The sequence below is a fragment of the Parus major genome, chromosome 2 (genome assembly GCF_001522545.3).
Source record: "Parus major isolate Abel chromosome 2, Parus_major1.1, whole genome shotgun sequence".
Taxonomy (NCBI): Eukaryota; Metazoa; Chordata; class Aves; order Passeriformes; family Paridae; genus Parus; species Parus major.
In genome coordinates, this window is record NC_031769.1 from 2,540,597 (window position 1) to 2,560,900 (window position 20,304).

At 41.4% G+C, this 20,304-nt stretch overlaps 1 protein-coding gene across 3 annotated transcripts; it reads left to right on the forward strand.

Annotated features, from left to right (window-relative positions):
- Positions 1-367: 367 nt before the first annotated feature.
- Positions 368-19,151, forward strand: SEC22C (SEC22 homolog C, vesicle trafficking protein). 3 transcript variants are annotated; one of them, XM_015619745.3, is made up of 8 exons: positions 368-2,746; positions 4,200-4,388; positions 4,831-5,040; positions 7,322-7,485; positions 8,860-9,042; positions 13,597-13,715; positions 14,315-14,380; positions 15,623-19,151. In XM_015619745.3, the coding sequence occupies exons 3-8, from the start codon at positions 4,859-4,861 to the stop codon at positions 15,821-15,823; spliced, it is 915 nt and encodes a 304-aa protein (XP_015475231.1). In that variant the 5' UTR covers positions 368-2,746; positions 4,200-4,388; positions 4,831-4,858; the 3' UTR covers positions 15,824-19,151. The 3 variants fall into 3 exon arrangements, with proteins under 3 accessions (XP_015475231.1, XP_015475232.1, XP_015475233.1); XM_015619746.3 differs by having other exon boundaries at positions 4,200-4,251; XM_015619747.1 differs by lacking the exons at positions 368-2,746; positions 4,200-4,388 and adding an exon at positions 4,396-4,616.
- Positions 19,152-20,304: the final 1,153 nt, after the last annotated feature.

Consider the following 20,304-nt stretch of genomic DNA (forward strand, 5'->3'; position numbering starts at 1 on the left):
GAGCGGCGGAGGGTCCCGGCCGGGCAGGGGGACACTGACCCTGCTCCTCACCCTCTTCCTCTGCCCCCGTGCCCTCCGCGTCCCCGGGGCGATCCGGGATGTGTGCGCGGCTGGAAGGGTGTGGGGGGAGTGAGCTGGGAGGGCGCTGGGGGTGTCCGGGGGGATTGGGAAGGCGCTGAGGGGACTTTGGAGATGTGATGGGGAGCGAGGGGATGTGTGTGTGTTGGGATTGGGATCCCGTGGCTTGGATATAGGGTTTGGGGGCTCCTTGGGGTGCTTGAGGGGTAGAGGAGGAGGTGTGGGTTGGGTTGGGGATGGCTTTGGGGTGAGCAGGGATAACGTGAGGGTTTGGGAGCCGCGGGATGGATTTGGGGTGTCTGCGTGCTCGAGGGGTGTGTGCAAGGCCTTGTCAGTACAAAGCAGAGCCCGAGTGAAGGCATGGGTATGTTTGCTGTCAAGGTGCCCGGGTTTATTGAAGAGCGTGGCAAGGGGGTTCTTTTGGGGATTTTATTTTGAGGATCTTTTTAGGATGCCTAATGCGGGGGGAGAGGTGTGGGTAGGGTGTAGTTCTGTATAATGTGAGTGGAACAGGATGGATGTGGGATGGGTCCTTAGTTACACGGGTTTGTGAAGGGACAGGGATGAGCTGCTGGGCTTGGGGAGGATTCAGGCAGGTGGGGTGGGTGAATATTTGGGAACAGGTGAAGTGGCTGGTGTTTCTGAGAGATGAAGGTGAGGCAGAGCCTCAGAGCATCACAGAGTTGTTGCAGTGTGGTTTGGGAAAGGGTTTGGAGGATTGCCTGTTGGAATAGTGGGAGCTGGGTGCTGGGGTTGGAGGTTTGTGTGTGCTTTATTTCTGGTAATCCACAGGAGTGTGTGCGGACAGATTTGTGATGGTAAGGGTTTTCCACATGCTTCCCCTTGGGGATAAGAGTAAGCCTGTAGGATTTATAGGAGCCTAAAAGCTCTGGATGTGCACAAATCCTGTGTTAAATTTTGAGATAGCAGCGTGTTTTCAAATTGCTTTTATTCACTGCTCAGTCTGGAGAGTGGGTCTGGGGTGTCTGTAGCTGCTCAGCACTGCTGGGTGGTTGGATGGAGATCAGCTGGGAAGGATCAGGTGGATACTGATGCAGTTTTAGAAAATGAGAAATTTAACAGTGTTCTGGATTTGCTTTTTTTAATACACCCGAGATGAAGATAAACTCCACTTCTTGCTCCCTCAGGGATGTGATAAATCTCCCTCATGAACCACATCCTTGTTGGGTGAGACCCAAAGCAGCACTGGAGCTGCAGTTCAGGTTTTGTGTTTGATGAGTCAACCTGAGTCTCTTTCATGTTCATCCCACCTGTAGCTGTCCAGGACTCCCTCTGGAGATCACCTGCCTGAGGAAGGATTCTTTAGTGTGGTAGTTGTTGTCATATATCAAACTGTCATGTGTCAAAAGCACTTCACATCCTGCTTCAGGGCCATGGTAACATCCACTAAAGCTTTTGGCTCTTCCTTCAGCAGGAAGGTCAGAACTGGACAAAACAGATAGGGTTGAAGCTGGACACCACTAGAGAGCAGGGAAATGTGTCTCTGAACAGGGACAGACAGCAAATACTTGGGAGAAATCCTGGTCACATTTTTTGTGAGCACTGTGCCATTCTTGGACTGAAACCTGTTTTTGCTGGTGAGGTAATTTCTGAAAGAACCAGGTTTTTGATATAATTCCCCCTTATGAACTCTGCACTGGTTTGCATTTGCTTTCACGGCCTTTTGAGCAGATTGTTTTCTAAGTCCAGGCAATAAAACAGGAGTTTGTTGAGCATTTGGGGAAGTGTGGCCTGGTGAGTTGGGTGTAATCTTCTTAGCCAGAGGAGCTTGCGTAACACGCAGTAAAGTGCAGGAGGTCTGATTGAGGCTGCCTTGATAATCCCTACACAGCCACTGGAGAGTTGGCTGCTCCCTAGGAAGTGAGGGAAGGGGGAATTGTGCTCCAGGTGGCTTAAATACACTGGAGAATTGTTTATTCTGAGATTGGTGCTGTTAATGTGAGTCTTGCACTAGGCAGTTTTATTCTGAAGCATTGTTGAATGTACAGGTGCTTCAAGAAATGAAAACATGGCTTTGTTTCTTTTAGTCATAAATTATAACTTGTTCTTCTGAAACAATTGCTTGAAATACTTCCCATGGTTCTGCTTTATGCCAGAACAGGTGTTCTGATGCTGACATGATGTTATCAGTTGTGAACTCTGCAAGATTTGAATCCAAAGCCTTGAGTTCATTGTCCAAGTTCAGAGCCAAGGTCAAAGAGCTGCCACGTACAGGCGCTTGCAGATCTTTGGGCTGCTGATGGTGTGCAGCCAGACAGACTGCTGGAGGAAAGGGCAGCCAGTGTGACACAGTGACAGCATCGAGCCACCTCCTTACGTGGACACCTTGATCAGCCCAGCAAGCTGTGATACTTTGTGCTTGGACACAGGTGACGTGGCAAAACTGGCTTGCAAGTAGTTAAAATTCCAAGGGCAGTGCTGTTGGTGGCTGTCACTTGCCAAAGCAGCACAGCCCTGAACATCATCTGATGGGAAAGTAGCAAGGGCTGTGCCAAAGGAAAAACCAAAGGACTCATTTCTCCAGTGCAGTCTGGCATTTAATTGGGAAGTTTGCCTGGTGGATACCTGATCTTTCTTTCCCAGACCAAAGGATCCCTCTGATGGGCAGCTGATACTCAGTGACAGCATTGGGTGCTGCAGCAGGAAGGTTTGTATGTCTTGGAAAGTTGGAAAACTTCATATGTGCAGTTGGTTAACTGTAGGTGATGTTATCCTTAGTGATTAATAAAAAATACAGATATTTACATTTAAACTCTTGCTCTTAGTGGCATAGGGAGCTGAATAACTTAATGGGCTGGGTAGGTTTTAGAAAATGTCTTTGATTTTTCAGTTTGTTTCTTTCTTGTTGTCCTGATCATCTTCTGGCTGTCCTGGAATTATTTTGGGGCTAAACTTCATCAATATTACCAACCCTTCATTCTAAAACTGCAATTCTGAGCAACTGTGCTTAGAAGTTGGCAGTGTAAAAGTTAATATTTCTGTTAAAGTTCTTTTTTGTTTTGGTTTATTTCACTTTCATGTAAAAGTTTTCTGCACTGTTTTATCAATGGCTACGAGCACATTGAAGATTGATGGGAAGTTTCAAACTGATTTATAATAATCACGATTATTGTTGAAATTCTTCTTGATGTGTGTTGAAGTTGGTGAGCTTAGTTTGCTTTTACAACTTAAATGACAGCTGGAGGAGAACTGTGAGAGGGATTGTGGAAAAAAAAATCACATCTAATTCTTTAATCTCCATTTGAAAAGTTCAAGACAACACTTCTCAAGAGATGTCTGATCTTCTGTAGTTTTAATTTGCTTTTCTAAGGAAACAAGTTTTGTGCCTTCATTGTGCTTTCTGCTAATTCCTCTGATAATTATCCTCTGATAATTGCAGTTGCTTTAAAGTGCTGGCACCTTGGACAGAGGGATGGTTCCCACAATTTCTGTGGGAATGATTCCTGTGGGGTAGAAATGAGACCCTCTTAGTGCTGCCTGTGGCAAGAACTCAGCCTTTGTCAGGCATCAGGAGAGTTTGGGGTGCCTGAATTGGAAAAGGTTTTGCTCTCTGGACTTCTCAGACAAGAAAAGCTTGTCCTGATGAGCCACATTTCAAAGACACTTTGAGCATCCTAATGAATTGTGTGATACAGGGCTGGTCAAAGCAGTTCTCTCTATCAAAAGTTGGAGTTCACGAAGTGTGGGGGTTTTTTTCCTTCTTTTTATTTCCCCAGTGCTTTATTTATGTTGTTTGCCTGAAGCCAAGTAAATGTCTTTGGTTTTCCTTTTTTCCCTCTTTTTATTCCTTGAGTTGTTTGTGGTAATCCCTTAAAATCTGCTGATTTAGAGCTGTTCTTTTTACTGATACAACTTTAAAAAAATTCTGATTGGGACATGATAAACATTTTTCATGTCATTCCACAGCACCTTTGAATGAGTCTAGAAATGAATACATTGGATAAGAAAATGAGTTGTTTGTTTTCCTTCAGGCAAAGCACTTCCTAGGATATGTTTTCCTTGCTTCACAGGAGATCTGATGGTAAATACACATGTAAATACAGGTAATTAATTAGCTTTTTAAACGAATTTTTAATTATTTCATTCTGATTCTCTTTCAGAGATGATATGAAGTGCTGTTAATCCTCTGACACTGTGCCCTGGATCCTCATGGTATGTCTGAAGGACACATCTCTGCATGTTCTGGATATGCCAGGTGAAGCCCAAGAATAACTTTCCACGGGAGTTTGTGACCTCTTAAAGAGGAAGAAGTCAAGAGAGGGCAACTTTTAATCTATATTTAGCCCTAGGTGAGTCTGTAAAAAGAACTTGACAGGCTCTAGCCTAAAACTTATTTTTGGATTTGTGTGTTACGCTAGAAAATAGAGAAGTGCCATGCTCAGGCAGCTTTTAGGAGCTCCAGTGGAGATGCACCACATCAGTGGGGCTCAGGAGCTTCCACAAACACCTGTCAGAACTTCACTCAGCATTTCTGGTTGTTTGGACAAAGCAGGAGAGAAAACAGGAATATTTTTCAGGTAGGTAATTCCTCTGTCAAATCCCCTGCCTCATATTTTGATCTGAGAGGCAAGAATTTGGCACAGCCATGAGCTTTGAGAAGAGTTTGGTTGCTTTGCAATAGCAGAGGTGTCACCAGAGGTGCTGTTCAGCTCCAGTGGTGAATTGAGCCTCATCCTCACACATTCCTGCCTGGAATTTTGGAATGAACTGACTTAAATCTTTCATTTGCAGGTTGTCCTCATGAATACTCCCGTGGAGAATGTCCATGATCTTCTTTGCCTGTGTGGTGAGGGTGAGGGATGGGCTTCCCCTCTCAGCCTCCACAGATTTCCATCTCAACCAGGACTTTCTGGAATGCAGGAAGAGACTGAAGGCGTTATCCTCGATCCTGGCGCGGTATCCCAGCCGGGGCACGGCGAAAGGACGTAACCTGAGCATTCAGTGAGTCCCTGCTCTGCTCTGCTGGGCTGGTTTTGGCTTTAATTTTTGAAATAATGCTCTTGGGGATTAGTATTCTATTGAAATAATGCCCTGGGTGTGGTCTGCAGTGCCTAATTCCAGTCTGAAATCCCACAGTGCTTGTCTAGGCTGTGAAATCCAATGATTTTGAAGCTTTATTCCTCAGTTCCTGCTCAGTGTAGTGAGAATGTGCTTAGTTATATATTTGTATATATTTGTATATATTCATATATATTTATATACTTATATTTCTATAATGTATAAATAATATTATTATATAATATATATAATATTAATTATATATTAGATATTAATATATAGTTAATATAAATGAATATATTCTATATATTTATATATTTACATATATTTTATACATTTATGTCTTTATTTTATATATTTTATTATATATAAAATATATATTCTATATTATATATGATATATAAATATACATTATATATTGTATATTATATATGATATATATTATATATTGTATATTGTATATTATATATTGTATATTGTATATTATATATTATATATTTATATATTTTATATATTTTATATATATTATATATTTTATATATTGATATATTATATTTTGTATGTTACTTTACACAAGTATACTTACATAACTGTTATTTATTTTATATTTACACACATTTCATTTTACACTTATATTTATATATACACATTTATACATATAAATATTTTCATATAAGTATTTCTATATAAATATTTCCATATACATACATGGTATTTATATCTATTAAGTTACATATTTATATACAGATACACAATATTTATACATATTTAGTTATACAATTATATATATTTTTCTTATGTGTATTTGGCTCATTTTAATTTTCATTTTGTGTAACAAAAGCCTCCTGCTCAATGGGCAGTGCTTTTTACTCTCAGTAACTGGAGTATCACAGATTTCTACAAATCTCTTTAAGAAGGTATCCAAGTGCCTTGGAATGTTTTAGTTTAGGAGAAGAAATTTATTAAAGAAATTACAGAGAAATAAATGAAGAAAATTGTTTAAAACTCATTTAAGAAGTTAATTTTAGCTTGTGATTGCATTTCTGGTGAGCAAATGGGAGAAAACTTAAAGTGACCCTAAGCTAAAACTAAGCATCCCTTTTTGGGGGAGTTAAAAAATACAAGAATTTACACTGAAACAGTTGGAAAAGCAGAGATTTTCATCTCAATTCCTTTTCACTCAAAGCAAACTTGTGCCCTTTGATGCCAACAAGTCCTGCTGCTTTTTCATCTGCTGTGGTGTGTGCAGCAGCTCAGCCCTGGCTCTGGAATGAGAGCAGTGCAAATGGATCCGTGGCAGAAAGGCCATAAATTATGGACAGCTTGGAAAAGGTGGTGTTAGGCAGGCATGGTGTTGATCCCAGCTGGGAGCTGGGAGCAGCAGGAATTTGGGGAAGCTCCCCAGTGGAACTGGGGCTGGCAGAGCCAAGCAAAACTGTAAATCCCAAATCTGCTGTGCAGCAAATAAATGAAAATGAAATGAAATAGAAGCCATGAGTGTGAGATGAAGCTGGGATAAAATATAGGAAGAGTAGGAAAGAGACAAATTGTTCAGTTTCAAAGCTTGGGTGTTAAACTGATTTCCTGCTGACAAATGGATGGGCTGCAAGGGAAGATATCCCTGAGAAATCTCCTGGCAGGTTTGGACCATCTGCAAGTGGAAACTTTTACATAAATATGGATTCAGTGTTAGAGGAGTCCCTTTTAGAGTAGAATTTTTATTGTGATGTAGCAGGAAGTGTTTGAAAATCTTGGGCTGTGCAAATTAGCAGATATTTCTTGCTGTTTATATGATGTTGCCATGTTCAAGGGAAGCAAGGAATCAATCTGCTTCCTGGGAGCAAACTTCCTTGCTTTTACTTATTTTCTGCATTTTCTTTCAAAATTGGTTTTCTGACCACCTTGGTTTTTATTAATGTGATTTAAAGCCAGCCTGGGAAAAGAATGTCCTCGATTTGTACTGATGTACCAATTTAATAAAGTCTGTGTTGTGCTCTTCACTGTGCTCAGCATCCTGGATGAGTTAAGAATAAATAATTGTACAAGAAAAAATAGATCTACAGGAATTGCAGGACTTTGACAACAACAAAAATCTCTTTTTTTGCAGTCTGCTCTCAGCTCAGTCTGTACATTTTGTTCTGACAGAAAACACAGCTTCATCCTCACGTTCAACAGGTCTTTCACCTTTTTGTGTTGATGTGATTGTTTAAAATTTCTATTTCAGTTTCCTTTCTTCTGGGGATATTGCCTGCATGGCAATCTGTTCCAGCAGCTACTCAACCATCATGGCCTTCTGCTTCCTGGAAGAGCTTCGGTGGGAATTTGCTGCTTCCTACAACACGAGGAGCATCAATTCAGCTTCCAGACCATATGCATTTATTGAATTTGGTTTGTAACTTTGTTCTCTAATAGTAAAAATCCTCTCTCAGCCAAGTTTATGGTGTTAACATTTCCTGGCCAGAGGCTGATGATGAAAGTGACTTGGGGTGTGCCTTTGCCTGCATGTTGAGGAGGAGTGAGGATCTTAATGCCCTAAACTATTTGAGTATTTGGAGTTCCTGAGAGTTCATCTATTATGAACAAAATGCTCTGGTGATTGATGAACAAGCAGAGAAGAAGAAAGAAATTGATACCTCAGACACTTTCTAACTTAATTTAAAAAAATCTGATGAGTGGAGACAGATGAGTACAGGAAAAAAGGGAGACAGAATAGATTATTATGGGCAGCTTTATTTCTGGCATGACTTGGAGTCAGAATACTTCAGAACCATGCCCAGTGTTTTTTTTTTAACCTGAAATAATTGGTTTTCTTGCCAAGTGGTGGCTGCTCTACTGAACCTCACACCTTTGAAAGACACAATTCCCTTGCAGTGAGAGTTTTCTGGAAAAGGATAATATGCTGCAGCATGTTTGCACACTTCAGTCCAGATTTCAGTAACAGTGTTAAACTCGGGCTTAAAAACTTGAGAAATCCATCAGGAAAGCTTCTTTTAGACCCATCTTGGATTTTTGGGTAGATTCCCTGCAGGGCACAGCCAGGATGTAATTTCATATTCAGATCCACATTACTCCTTTTCTTGCTTTTTTTAACTTGAGTAGGAGTTGGGGAATTTCTGGCCTCTTTTAATTGCATAAATCATATTTTTTTAAAGAAAAAATACATCTGTAAAATAATTTTTACTATTATACTTTATTAAGTTACTGAGTGCCTAATATTGCTGTGTGGTTATTTATTTATTAACTTAATCATCTTCTTTCCTGTGTTTGAATCTAAGATGCACTTGATGCTTAAGATTTTAATATTTTGTTCGGTAGTTACAGATAATTTTTATTATTATTTAGAGTAGATATTAGAAGAAATTCTTTCCTGTGAGGGTGGGGAGGTGCAGTTACCCAGATCCAGAGAAGCTGTGGCTGCCCCTGGATCCCTGGAAGTGTCCAAGGCCAGGTTGGACAGGGCTTGGAGCAGCCTGGAACAATGGAAGGTTCCAGAGCATAGGGGTAGCACTTAAGGACCTTAAAGTCCCTTCCATCCCAAACATTTCTGTGCTATGAAATACCTAAAAGAAGTATTTTTTTTCCCTAGCCAGCAGTAGAATTTTACACCTGAAACCAGTAAGAAACAAAACAAAGAAATTAATACAATCAAACAGAACGCCGTGATAGAATAAAATACCACCACAATTAAAGTTTTAATAACACTTAAGCATGAATTAGTCAGTTTTTCAGAGGAGATTTGAGCAGCTTTTCCTGTTGTTTCAGATAACATCATTCAGAAGGTGAAACAGCATTTCAACAGCACCCGTGGCTCCCGGGCCAGGGGCAGCTGGGAGAGGGTGGAGGAGGAGCTGAAGCTGCAGCCCCCAGTGCAGCTGCAGCTGGAGGCCACAGAGCTGCTGAACGGGATCAGCAATGGAGGGCACGCAGGAGGCCATGTGGAGGTTGGTAAGTTGCTTCTACACGAGGTGACAGCAGAGTTCCTCACCCTGCACATGGCAGAAAAACATGTGGGGCTTCCTTTGTGTACCGAGAAATGTTTATTTACGTGGTGTGTGAAACCAAAAAAAAGGCTTTTTCCATCACAGTAAACAACATATGGGGTTTGCATTGCAGCAGGTATGCAGCAGGGCTTTGGAGACTGCTGGGGGGTCTTTTTCCAGCCTTACATCTTCATCTCTGTATGGAAAATATAGGCTGGGCTTGATATTTTCCACGTGGAATTCTCTTCTCTTAAAATCCTTGTTTGTTCAAATTTCTACAGCAGCTCCACTGATTCATTGGTTGTTGCAGACTCTTAATGAAAGATCTGTAATTACAGTTTGAATGAGTTTCTTCAGCCTAGAGGGAAACAAAGATGAAAAAAATGCAAGCTGAGGGTAAAACTCTTGTTCCTACATTGTCTGACATGAGTTGTTTTCCCCTCTTTGCTTTCTTCTTTTACCTTATTTTTTTAAAAAAAAATTTAACCCATTTGACTAAAATTTTGAAAGAGGACTTGTGTATCTGTGTAAAAAACACAGAGGCTTGACAGGGGCCTTTTTTATAACAATAATTGACATTTTGCCTGCTTTTGAAGTACCAACTTCTACTACTTTATAATAAAAATGGTACCTCTCACTTGTGTTTCAGTTGCACAGTCAAGGTCCTGCCTACCTCCTCCACAAATGAAATCAGAATTATTTAGGTTGGAGAAAGCCTTTCAGATCATTGAGTCCAAGCAGAAACCAAACCCTGCCAAGTCCACCACTAAACCATACTCTATTTTAATCCTATTAGCACGGTGGTTTAAATGCAGCTTGGAGTTCCATGAGCTTGTATTTCCTTTTTTTTTTTTTGTTCTTGGCTTATGAAACACTAATAAAATTAAGTTCCAGTTGCTCAATCTAATTGTTTGTGATAGATGAGCTGGAATCTAATTTGACATAGGTATTTTAAATTAGAGTATGGAAGGGCACTGGCCAGGAGGAATTAAAAATAGAATGAAAACCACTTTATTTGCCAGTCAGATTTGTGAGTGCTCCTCAGAACTGTGCTTGAAGGTTAAATCTTTTCATGTTATAACAGGGCTTAGAAATTCTTTGCACTTTTTCTTTAAATTTTGAACAGCTTCAGTGCCAGTAAATATTTGTGATCTAGTCTGTGTCCACAGATCAGAAATACATTTTCACTTCCCTCTTATTCCTAATTGCTTTCCTTTACTTTCCATCTGGCTTTTTATTTCTGCCTGTTCTCTCTGGTCTAACCCAAATACTCTCACAGATTGTTCTGCCTTTATTTTAAGGATCATGTTTATGATCATCTGTTTGCCTCCACTGGAGTCAGCTTTCCTGGCTTGTGTCTCTCTCCTCTCATCATTCCCTCCCAGCTGAATCGCACTTTGCTGCTCTAAGTTTAGCTGTGTGCACAGTGTTTGTTCCATGTTAATGTTATTTATATGATGGCTCTGCTCTACAAGAGGCTGTTTGAAATGCTGTGGCTGCAGGAGAGCAGGATTGAATTGTGACTGCACTCCCTGGTGCAGATTGATCGATGCAGGGATGATCCAAACATCCCTCTCCTCACATGGCTGGAGCTGCTCCTGGCCTCGCTGGAGCTGGGTGAGCTCATCCTCTGGCTCTTCAGTTTGGTGTGAAAAGGGCCAGAAAAGCCAAGGCAGCTTTGTCCTTGTTCGTATTTGTGAGAACAAGAGATTTTTCCTTTCTTGCTTCCATTCTTTCTGCTGTGTGTTCTTTCCTTTGTTAACTAAACCCAGCCCGACTCCTGCTGCAGAAACCCTTCCCTCGTAGCCTTGATCAACACCCACACAGCTCTGGCTGCTGCTCAGAGCCTGGCTCCTGTCAGTGTGGGCACAGCTGCTGCTGCTCCAGAGGACACTGGGGCTGTGTGCAGGGCACAGGGTGGCTCTGAGGAGCTTTCTGTGCACAGGGAGTTTGCACATCACAGCTGCCTCTGGGAAGCAGCAGAACAACTTGTGCCACTCGTCTTGTGGGCGAGCTGGTGAATCCTGCAGCTCTCCCCTCCATGAGTGCTCTTCATCTTCCATAGGCACACAGGGAGTCCTTCAGAAGCCTTTTCAAGGGGTTGTTTTTGAAGCTGTCTCACTCTCTGCCTTTTGTGTGCTTGTATTTTAGTTGAGGCTGTTGGAGTGTGATTTCATTTCTCACTCCTGGCTCTCTTTCTGCAGAGCTTTGAGTGAGTGACTCAGTGTCCAACCTTGTGCTGTGCCTGCAGGAGGCAGATCCAAGCTGCTGCACACTCTGGTGTCTCCCTCCAGTGAAATGGCCACAGGTCTCTGCCAGAAAATCTTTTATGGGCAGAGGTTTCAATTTCTTCACTGTGTGAGGGTGTTTGCAGTTACTCTGTACTTGTTCAAACCTGCTGGTGCATCACCCACAGCTCCCAGAACATTTCTGTGTGGATCTTGTGCTCTGAAGTGCACAACTTCTGTGCTTGAGGAGTCAAATCAATGTGAAGCCTAATTAGTGTTTATTTGTGTTTGTGCAGAGTTGTGCTGTCTCTGACTGTTTGTACTCTTCCCTTATTTAATGTAATAGGCCATTCCAGTATGGAAGTCTCTTTATAAAAATATGACTGACTTCACCCAAGGAAGTGAAATATTATTTTCTCTTAGCAGGACCCATCTCACTTCTCTGTGCAATTTCAGTTTGTGAGTTAAACCTCAGAATTTAACAGCAGAAATAAATCTCTGCAGCAAACCATTTCAAGACCAGTTTTCATGGAATCTGAACCCTGAGCAACTGGATGTTTTAATCTCCCCTGCCTCTGTGGCAGCAATTCTTTTTATCCTCCTGGATTAAAAAAATGTAGCTTTTACATAATATTTCATGCTGCAGAAGCCATATATTGAGATCTACATTGTTCTTCCCTAGGGACTGGGAGCTCTTGGCACATGTAGTTTGCAGGATCTTGCTCAATGAATGACACTTGTGCTTGATAATTATAATTTGTTTGAGAGACATTTTATGCCTCTGAAGTAAACCTTAGAATTTGAGGAAGAACAACAGTCTCTATTAGGAATTATCTGTGGGGGAGTTACACCTATATGTAGCTGCAACATTATTTAATTAATCAAAAGTAGGAAGTAGGAATAGCAGGAAAAAAATAGAAAGAAAGTGAATTCTGGGGTCAGGGAAGGAATAAAGATGCTGCTACAAGTTCTTTTTAAATGTCACTGTGTAGCAAAAGAAAAGCCACAGTGCCTTTGAGTGACAGAGTAACTCACACCATGCTCCCTAAAGTGACACATATCAAATGGAGTTGATACAGTTCCTTCTGCAGTTGCTTTGGAGCTGAAATTATGGATGTGTGAGTGCATGCCAGACAAATTAATTACAGAGCCACGGATGAAAGGTGCTTTACATCCCTATATTAATTTGCCACCAGAGTTTTTTACATCCATCTATCAAAATCTGGCTTGAAGGAGAAGGCAGGAGAGTTTTCCTCTCTGAAACCATGGGGTGACTGTTGTGGTGTTTCATCTGTCATTCAGAAGGAAGCCAGAGGTGCAGTTTGTCTGTAATAAATAATCTGGATCCACCTGGAAACAGGGAGAAGATCCTGAGGGCTGGATGGTTTTCTTGAGGGCTCCTTCATTCTCTCCTGTGTCCTGGGGATATTGGTGCAGAAGAAGATCTGGATTTGGTATCTAAGCTACAAATTATCATTTCTTATTAAACTGTCCTACTTGTGGTGATCCAAGGGCAGGGATGAAATGTAGGTGAGGATCAAGGTGTGGAATTTGTTGTTGAACAAGCAAGGGAAAACTGGAGGTGGGCTCTTGGACAAGCCTGAATTAAAGGCAGCAGATTCCAAAGCTAAACACACATTTATGATAATTACTTTGACCTTAATTAGGGATGTATCAATGAGATTATCATGCAGAATTGCTGTTCAGCAGTGTGGGTGTTAAGTAGTAGCAGAGAAGGTGAGAAAGGAAGGAGGCAGATAATTCACTACCTGTGAAATGTGGGCAGCCTGAGCCCTCAAACTGCCACTGGGAAGAAATACTTAATTACTGGTTAAGGAGGAGATGGATTGCTGCCTTGCTGTGATGGGTGGCTGAAATCTAAGCCCTTCCCCAGACCTCTGGGTGGTGAAAGCCTCTGGCTTTTCTGCTGAGCTGTGAGGAGTGTGAGCATCCTCATCTGCTGGAATGAACAAAAAATGATCTGTGTGCACCATAGGAGAAGACATTGATGCCAAATAGGTCAAGAAAAAGTCTTTTGCTCACCTGTTTAAAAATACTTCAGAGCTCTTGATGATTTCTGAATGTGTGAAGAACTGAACACTGCAATGCAACAACAAAATGCAACAACAACAAAAAAAAAAGGGGTTTCTGTTCATAATCAATCTTCCCTGAAGCAAGCAAGAAAGGTTTTGAAAGTGTTTAAAACCCACATAAGGTAATTGTGGTGTTTTCTGTTAAAAGATTGAAGGTAATAGTGCAAACTTTCACTAATGCCTGGTTTTCATTTCAAGTCCCTACATACAGAATGCAGCCTGTGACCCCCCTGGGGATTCTGTCACTTGTTCTGAACATCATGTGTGGAGCTCTGAACCTGATCCGAGGAGTTCACCTGGCAGAATATTCCTTTCAGGTAACCCTGACTGCACTCAGACCTGAGAATGAGTGAAAAGCAGAGAGTTTTTGGGTGACCAGTTCAAGGGTGGCTCTCCTGCCCCTTAGCTGAGCACACATCTTTCCACAAGAAGTGTTTTGTTTCTCCAGGGAATGTGCAGTTGTTTTCTCACCTGCTGCACTTTGTGTGTTTTCCTGTACATCACAATATTCTGTGTTTTATTCTCTTCTAGAGAAGTTTAAATTTTGAGAAATATTTTATTCTTTCCAGGCTGCCTGGATTTTTTTTCTCCATTCTTGTATTTTATTTTAGATCCTTTTCTGTAACTTTTTTTAAATAAACATGAGACTGTAAACAACTTTAAAAAAAGAAGAAAAAAAAAAAAAAAGTGTCCTGATTGTATCCTGATGGTTTTATTTAGCAGGAACTGTCACATAAGCCTCAAATTCTTGATGTCTTATCCAATGATATTGATCTTGGTGTTTAACACTGTTACAGTCAATCAACATAAACTGGGATAAGAGGTTCTTGACTATATTTATAATGTTCTCAAATATCAAGCAGCACTTGCTAAAAGCTGTGCCTGACGTAGTTGTCACTTCTTTTAATCCCAACAGGAGGACCACGAAGGAATTGGAAATGTGATAGCTTTTTTTCTACCTTTTCTAGCCTGTGTTTTTCAGGTATGTTAACTGCAAATAATTTTTTTTTTTGCTGATTATTTTGATGTCTTAATTCACAAGACAGAGCCATTTTTGGCTAAACAGAGGTTTTTAATATCCTACCTAGGTGATTCCACTGATTTATTCCAGTGAAGTGGCACAAAAACAGTTCAAGGCACATTTTGACCCTTGGAAAACTGCATTTTCAGGCTTTTTTAGTGCTTCCATGTTCTGTCAAGTCAGAGGGGGCTGGGTGTGGTGGATAAATGCCATCCCAAAAATGTTTTTTTCCTAAAGGGAGGGAGGGAGACCACATCTTCCTGTCAGTGCCAGGCTTAGTGATGGGCTTTTGGGGCATGAACATGTGCAAAGATTGCACAGCAACATTATTGAAAATGGTGTCATTTACATGAAAAATTCTCATGGTTCCTTAGGTTTTTTTTCCCATAATGGGGTTATTCTCTCTGAACTTACACAGAAGAGTTTGAATGAAGAAAATACAACATGCTCCAAATTGTTTTTTCTTGAAAGGCTCATTGAATTCCTAAAAAAATTCCACAGCCTTTAATTTGAGGGTAATATATGCTGGAAAATCTTTGACTTTTAGCCTGGCATTGCAGGAAGGTGCTGCAGTTTTGTTTCTGGGAATAACTGATACCTACAGTGTATTCACTGCCCTGCTTGCTTTTGGATAATGGTTTGGGGACCACTATCTGCAGACTTTAATGTATTTATGGGATTATTTATTGAATTATGATAAAATTTAGTGTCTTTCAGCCTTTTTGCACCTTTGCTCATGACAGAGCTCTGAGGTGAATAGATGAATTTAGATCTAATAGATTAATTTAGATTTAAATACTTGATACAAGTTGTTTTTCACAAAGAAAGGCTCTGCTGCTTCTTTCCCTGTGAGTACCTGAAGGCAGGGAAGGTGAATAAAGGAAAGTTCTCTCTTCTCCTTCTGATTTATAGCAGCTTCTTCCCAAAGTGGCTGTGCACAACCAGCAGTGCTTTCCACGTGCTGACCTCTGCCTGTGGCATCAGCACAGCTGGAAATCCTGACCTGAGGTGGGAGAGGCTGATCTGTCACTGCCTGAGGGGAAAAAGTGACTCCTCTGGGAGCTTTGCATTTTCTCCCGTGAGGGTTTTGCTCTTCACATTCTCAGTAGATGGGTTCCAGCTGTCCCAGGCAACAATTCCCAGCTGGATCCCTGGTTTTGTGCAGAGTTCAGTGCTAATTCTCCCTCTCTGCTCCTTCTGCAGTGTTACCTGTACCTCTTCTACAGCTCAGCCAGGAAGGTGAAGACATTTGTGCTCCTTTTCTGTGTCTGTTCATGCAACATCTACTTGTATGGATTACGGAACCTCTGGCAAATCTCCTTCCACATAGGAGTGGCTTCTCTTTCCTCCTACCAGATCCTGACAAGGCAGCTCCTGGAGAAGCAGCCTGACTGTGGTGTATGAAAAAAAAACAAACTTGGGGTTTGCTACTCTGTTTTTACAACTTTTTTTTCTTTTTTTTTTTAATTCACCTGGCCAAAAATAGCTCAGAGTGTTTTTTAACCATCCATGGCAATGGTTATTGCAAAGAGAACAGCTCCAAGCAGCTTGGGATAAGCAGGAGACTGTAATTATGTCCAACACACAGCAAAGGGTGCAGCTGTGTTTCACAGGGTGCATGGTAGAGCTTGTCAGGTGTCACCAACAGGTGGAAGTTCTTACCATCAGCAGGCTTTTCCTCCTTGGCTGCCACCATCCAGACAGCATTTTGCCATTTGTCTCTCTGGCTCTGTGACAGTTTGGCTGGTCAGTCTTGCTCTGCTGCTGCAAATACTCAGATTGTGCTGTAAAACAAAGGTAAAGCGAGGGGTGACATTTTTGTCTCTAGAATTTGTTAAGATTCTCAGTAAATGTGAGTAAAGAGGTTGTTTGCTCTAATTAGGTGAGTGTAGTATCAGTGGGAAAAATGCTGAGGGTGGGCTTCAGGGTCATTTTTCTAGGTTTGGAAGGACAGGAAAAGGCTGTGGCTCTTTTATAAACCATAAAGTCTATAAATATCTCCTTGGCTGAACAGCACATTGCAGTTAAGTGTGTGCTCATGGGTTAATTGCAAATATGCTTGGGGCAGCAGAAAATAATCCAGGTGGGTGTAAGTGATCTGTCAGCTCTTGTGGCCTTTGTTTCTTTGGTTAAGGTCATTTTTAGGATAAGGGCAATTCCATGTTTGCTTGGCCTCTATGGATAATAAATCCTCCATGCCTGTTTATGGCAGGCCACTGATTCCTTCACCTTTTTTTTTAAAAAATGAGTAGCTGGTGAGTAGAAAGCCATTTCCAGGAATGGGAAGAGCAGGTTCTCTTTGTTCTGTAAAACACCTGTGGTTCATGGTGGTGAGTTCTTACACTGAGCTGAGTTTCTGAGTGTGCACTTTGGAGCAGGGGACTGCAGGGCTGGAATTCCCAACCTCTGCTGCACTGGGAGTTCTGCTCTGTCATGGATTGAGGTGCACAGGGGCATTTTAGGGCATAGATGAATAGTTCAGGCTGGCTATTAAAAAAAATGCAGAGCAGTTTGATGCAGCTGTTCTTGAGGGCTTGCAGAGATTCAAACTGAGGTGTAGAGAACTGTAGGTGTGTTATTGTGGAATTACGGTCCTAAAATTTCCTTTCATTTTTTTTTCTTTCTGCTCATCCCCATTTCTATCACCAAAGATTTGTTTTTCCTCTCATAGTCTCTACCTCTGGTTGCAAAGGGATTAAGGTGCAGCAGAGTTGTCTTTTTTGCAGGAACACTTCACAAAATTCCTTTTATCTCAGTGAGTTTTGCTGGAATCTTAGGATGAAATGTGTGCTGCTGTACCTTGGCAGCACTTCTGGATGCAGCTGGCTGCAGCAACAACATCCATGGGCAGCCCATTACAACCTGGACAGTTCCTAGGACATCAGGAGACTTAGTGCCAGAGCTTTTCTCAGGAGGAAAATGTAAGGATTTCTTTTTCCCTGCACTTACTGTAACAGCAACGTGATAAAAACCTCCAAACTGAGGAATAGTCTGGTAGGAATGATGGAGGAATATTTTAGCCAGACATTTAAGGACACAGCTCGAGCTGTGTGCCATAAGGGAAAGGTTTTCTGTTATAAAGGAGTGGATTAAAGTTGTTTGTTTGTCATTATCCCAGTTTTCTGTCAGAGTGTAAGTGCAGAAATGAAGCCACAATTCAACCACTGTCCCTGAGACACCAAGATGACCCCACAGGTGAGAGGAGTTTTTTACTACTCCTCATTTTCCTGCTGTTCAGTCCCAGTTTTCCTTGGTAAATTACTTCTGGAGACTGCAGGGAACTCAGCCACGAGTTTGGATTACAAGTTAAAAAAAAAAAAATCTGAAAAAAGAACACCCCAAAAATCTGACACTAGAAATGCAACACTTTAAGGATAATGGATCTGATGGCTGCTGGTGTTTTCCAGGAGCATAAATCAGGTATCAACCCACTGGATTCCTGTGGGGAAAGGTTGAAGTGTTTTATACTACAGACAGACCAAACTTCATGAGGACTTCAGGACAGAAGTCACCTCCCTGCTCCTGCCTTTTTATCCTCCCTCTGGCTAAAGAGTCCAGGAGAGCTTTTCCTGTTTCTCCAAAGCCTGCCCTGCTCTGAGGCACACAGAGCATTTACATCTGGGCATTCCTCAGCCTTGTAGGGAGCTGATTGGTAAAATTTTGACATTCCTGATGCTTCCAGAGCTTCCAACTGCTCTGTCCTGAAACAGATCCATCCCTGAGCCAGGGGATGGCAGCCACAGCTCTGCAAACAAGGGGTAGAACAGGGTGTTTGTGTAATTGTGCAATTAGCAGAGAGAGGAGAAAAGTTAAATTCAGCTTTTCTTGAATTGCTTTTCCTAAAAATGTTCCACTAAAATCAAACCAAATCAGCTGATTCAGTTCTGCTTTTACCTAAACTTCTATTTTTTTTTTTTTTGCTTTGTGGATTTTTGGGAGATGTGACTGAATCTTCAGATATTTTCTACCCAATGACAAAAATGACAAAGCTGTTTGGGTGTTGGTCTTAACCCCTTTGCAACTTTTTTATTTTCCTGTAATATGTGTAAATCATATTAAGGAATCTACATGGATTAGTCTGTGTGCACTTTGTAGGTTTGGGTTGGGATTCCAGGATGAGGCAGAGCACACAGAGTTTGACCTATTTTTATTTTTAATTTGCTATTTATTCCATATCCACACGGTATTTATACAGTTAAACATTTTCTCCTGGCAAAACAGCAAGAGGAATAGAATAGTTTACATTGATCTCAATGCTTTAAGATTTAATAAAAAAGAATGACTTGCAGTTTGAGAACACAAAATCTGACTCATAACCTGGGATTTTTCCTGTATCGAATCAATTCCCCAAAGAGGAATCCATCCCTTTTTGTTCAACTTTAAACTGGTTAATGTGGTTTGAATTGCATCTTCTTCATTCTGTCACTTTGCAAGATAAGTCTTTTGGAAACTCTTTTCCTCTCCCAGCAGCTCAGCACAAGCAAATTGGCAAAGAATAAACTTCAATAATTTCCAGATTTGCAGTGCTTAGTCACTTTATGAAGCTGGTAATTCTCTGGATTTTTTGGGTTTTTTTCCCTTTCTCCCAAAGACCTGTTGAGTTTGTAGAAGGTGGGCTGGTACCTTTTTAGACATTTTTGCACTGTATTAATAATTGAACCTGTGTAAATGTGTATAAAATCATTTTGCATGTATATATGTACATATATCTAATAAATGGCTTTTTTTTTTTTGTAATGATTGTCTTCATTCAGTGTTTGGAATTTATTGATTATATGAGAAACAAAGTTTGATCAATCATTTCATTTTTGCAGGCACCTTCAGTGATCCCTGTGGCCAATTCAAACAATTTTATAAATACATGTGTAGGAATTTAGTTACCTGAGCAGGGGATTGCAGGAGGTAGAATCTCTTTGTGGCTTTAACAAGCTTGCTCTTTATTTTCAGGGACTTGTGGAGGCTTTTCCTGCAAAACTTGTGTGTTGAAGTGATGAAATGAGATGTAACACATCCCAAAGGTGCCTTTCCAGCTGCCTGGCAGGGAGGAGTGGGGATGTGGCAGTTTGCAGGTGGATTTTTAGCCTTAATGAGAACAGGCCTGTTAATTAGTCTGTCCCTACTAAGAGCTTGTGGGCTTTTATTGGGGAATTTCAGCCACCTTTGGTAATGGCTCTGAAGACACCAATTCATCAGCTTTAAAGCAATGAAGGGTTTAATGTGACAGAAAATTCAGTTTTCCCATCTGTGGAATGGGATGGGTTCGTGTGTGGGAGAGATGCTTTGTGTGCCAGGACTCAGAGGATTCTGCCGAGTCAGGAACCAGAAAATAAAGCAAAAATCAAAGAGCTGAAAGAAGGAACTACTGTGGAAGGAACTACTGTGGAACTACTGGTTTCTTCACATTCTTCTGCTCCCTGCTTCTCCACAGGATATCTAATGGCTCCAAACTGACAGGGGGCAGCATTAAATACCAGGAAAATCCTTCCCTGTGAGCCCAGAGAAGCTGTGGCTGCCCCTGGATCCCTGGAAGTGTCCAAGGCCAGGGCTTGGAGCAGCCTGGGATAGTGGGAGCTGTCCCTGCCCATGGCAGGGGGTGGAACTGGATGATCTTCAATGTTCCTTCCACTCCAAACCACTCTGGGATTCTGTGGCAAAGGCAAACGATGCTCAGAGAGAGGGAGAAGCCCCTGGGATGAGCAGGGGGTGTGCAGGCAGTGGGTGGGAATCAGCAGAAACATTGCTGGGGAGGGGGGAGAGAGCCTCATTCTTCTGAACTGCTCTCCCCTTTGAAATCCAGATGTTATTTTTGTTCTGTAAATAACTGATTGCTCAAAGCGTGTTTCTTCTCAGGATGCCATAGAGGGGAACAGCAGCCTCTCCCTGTC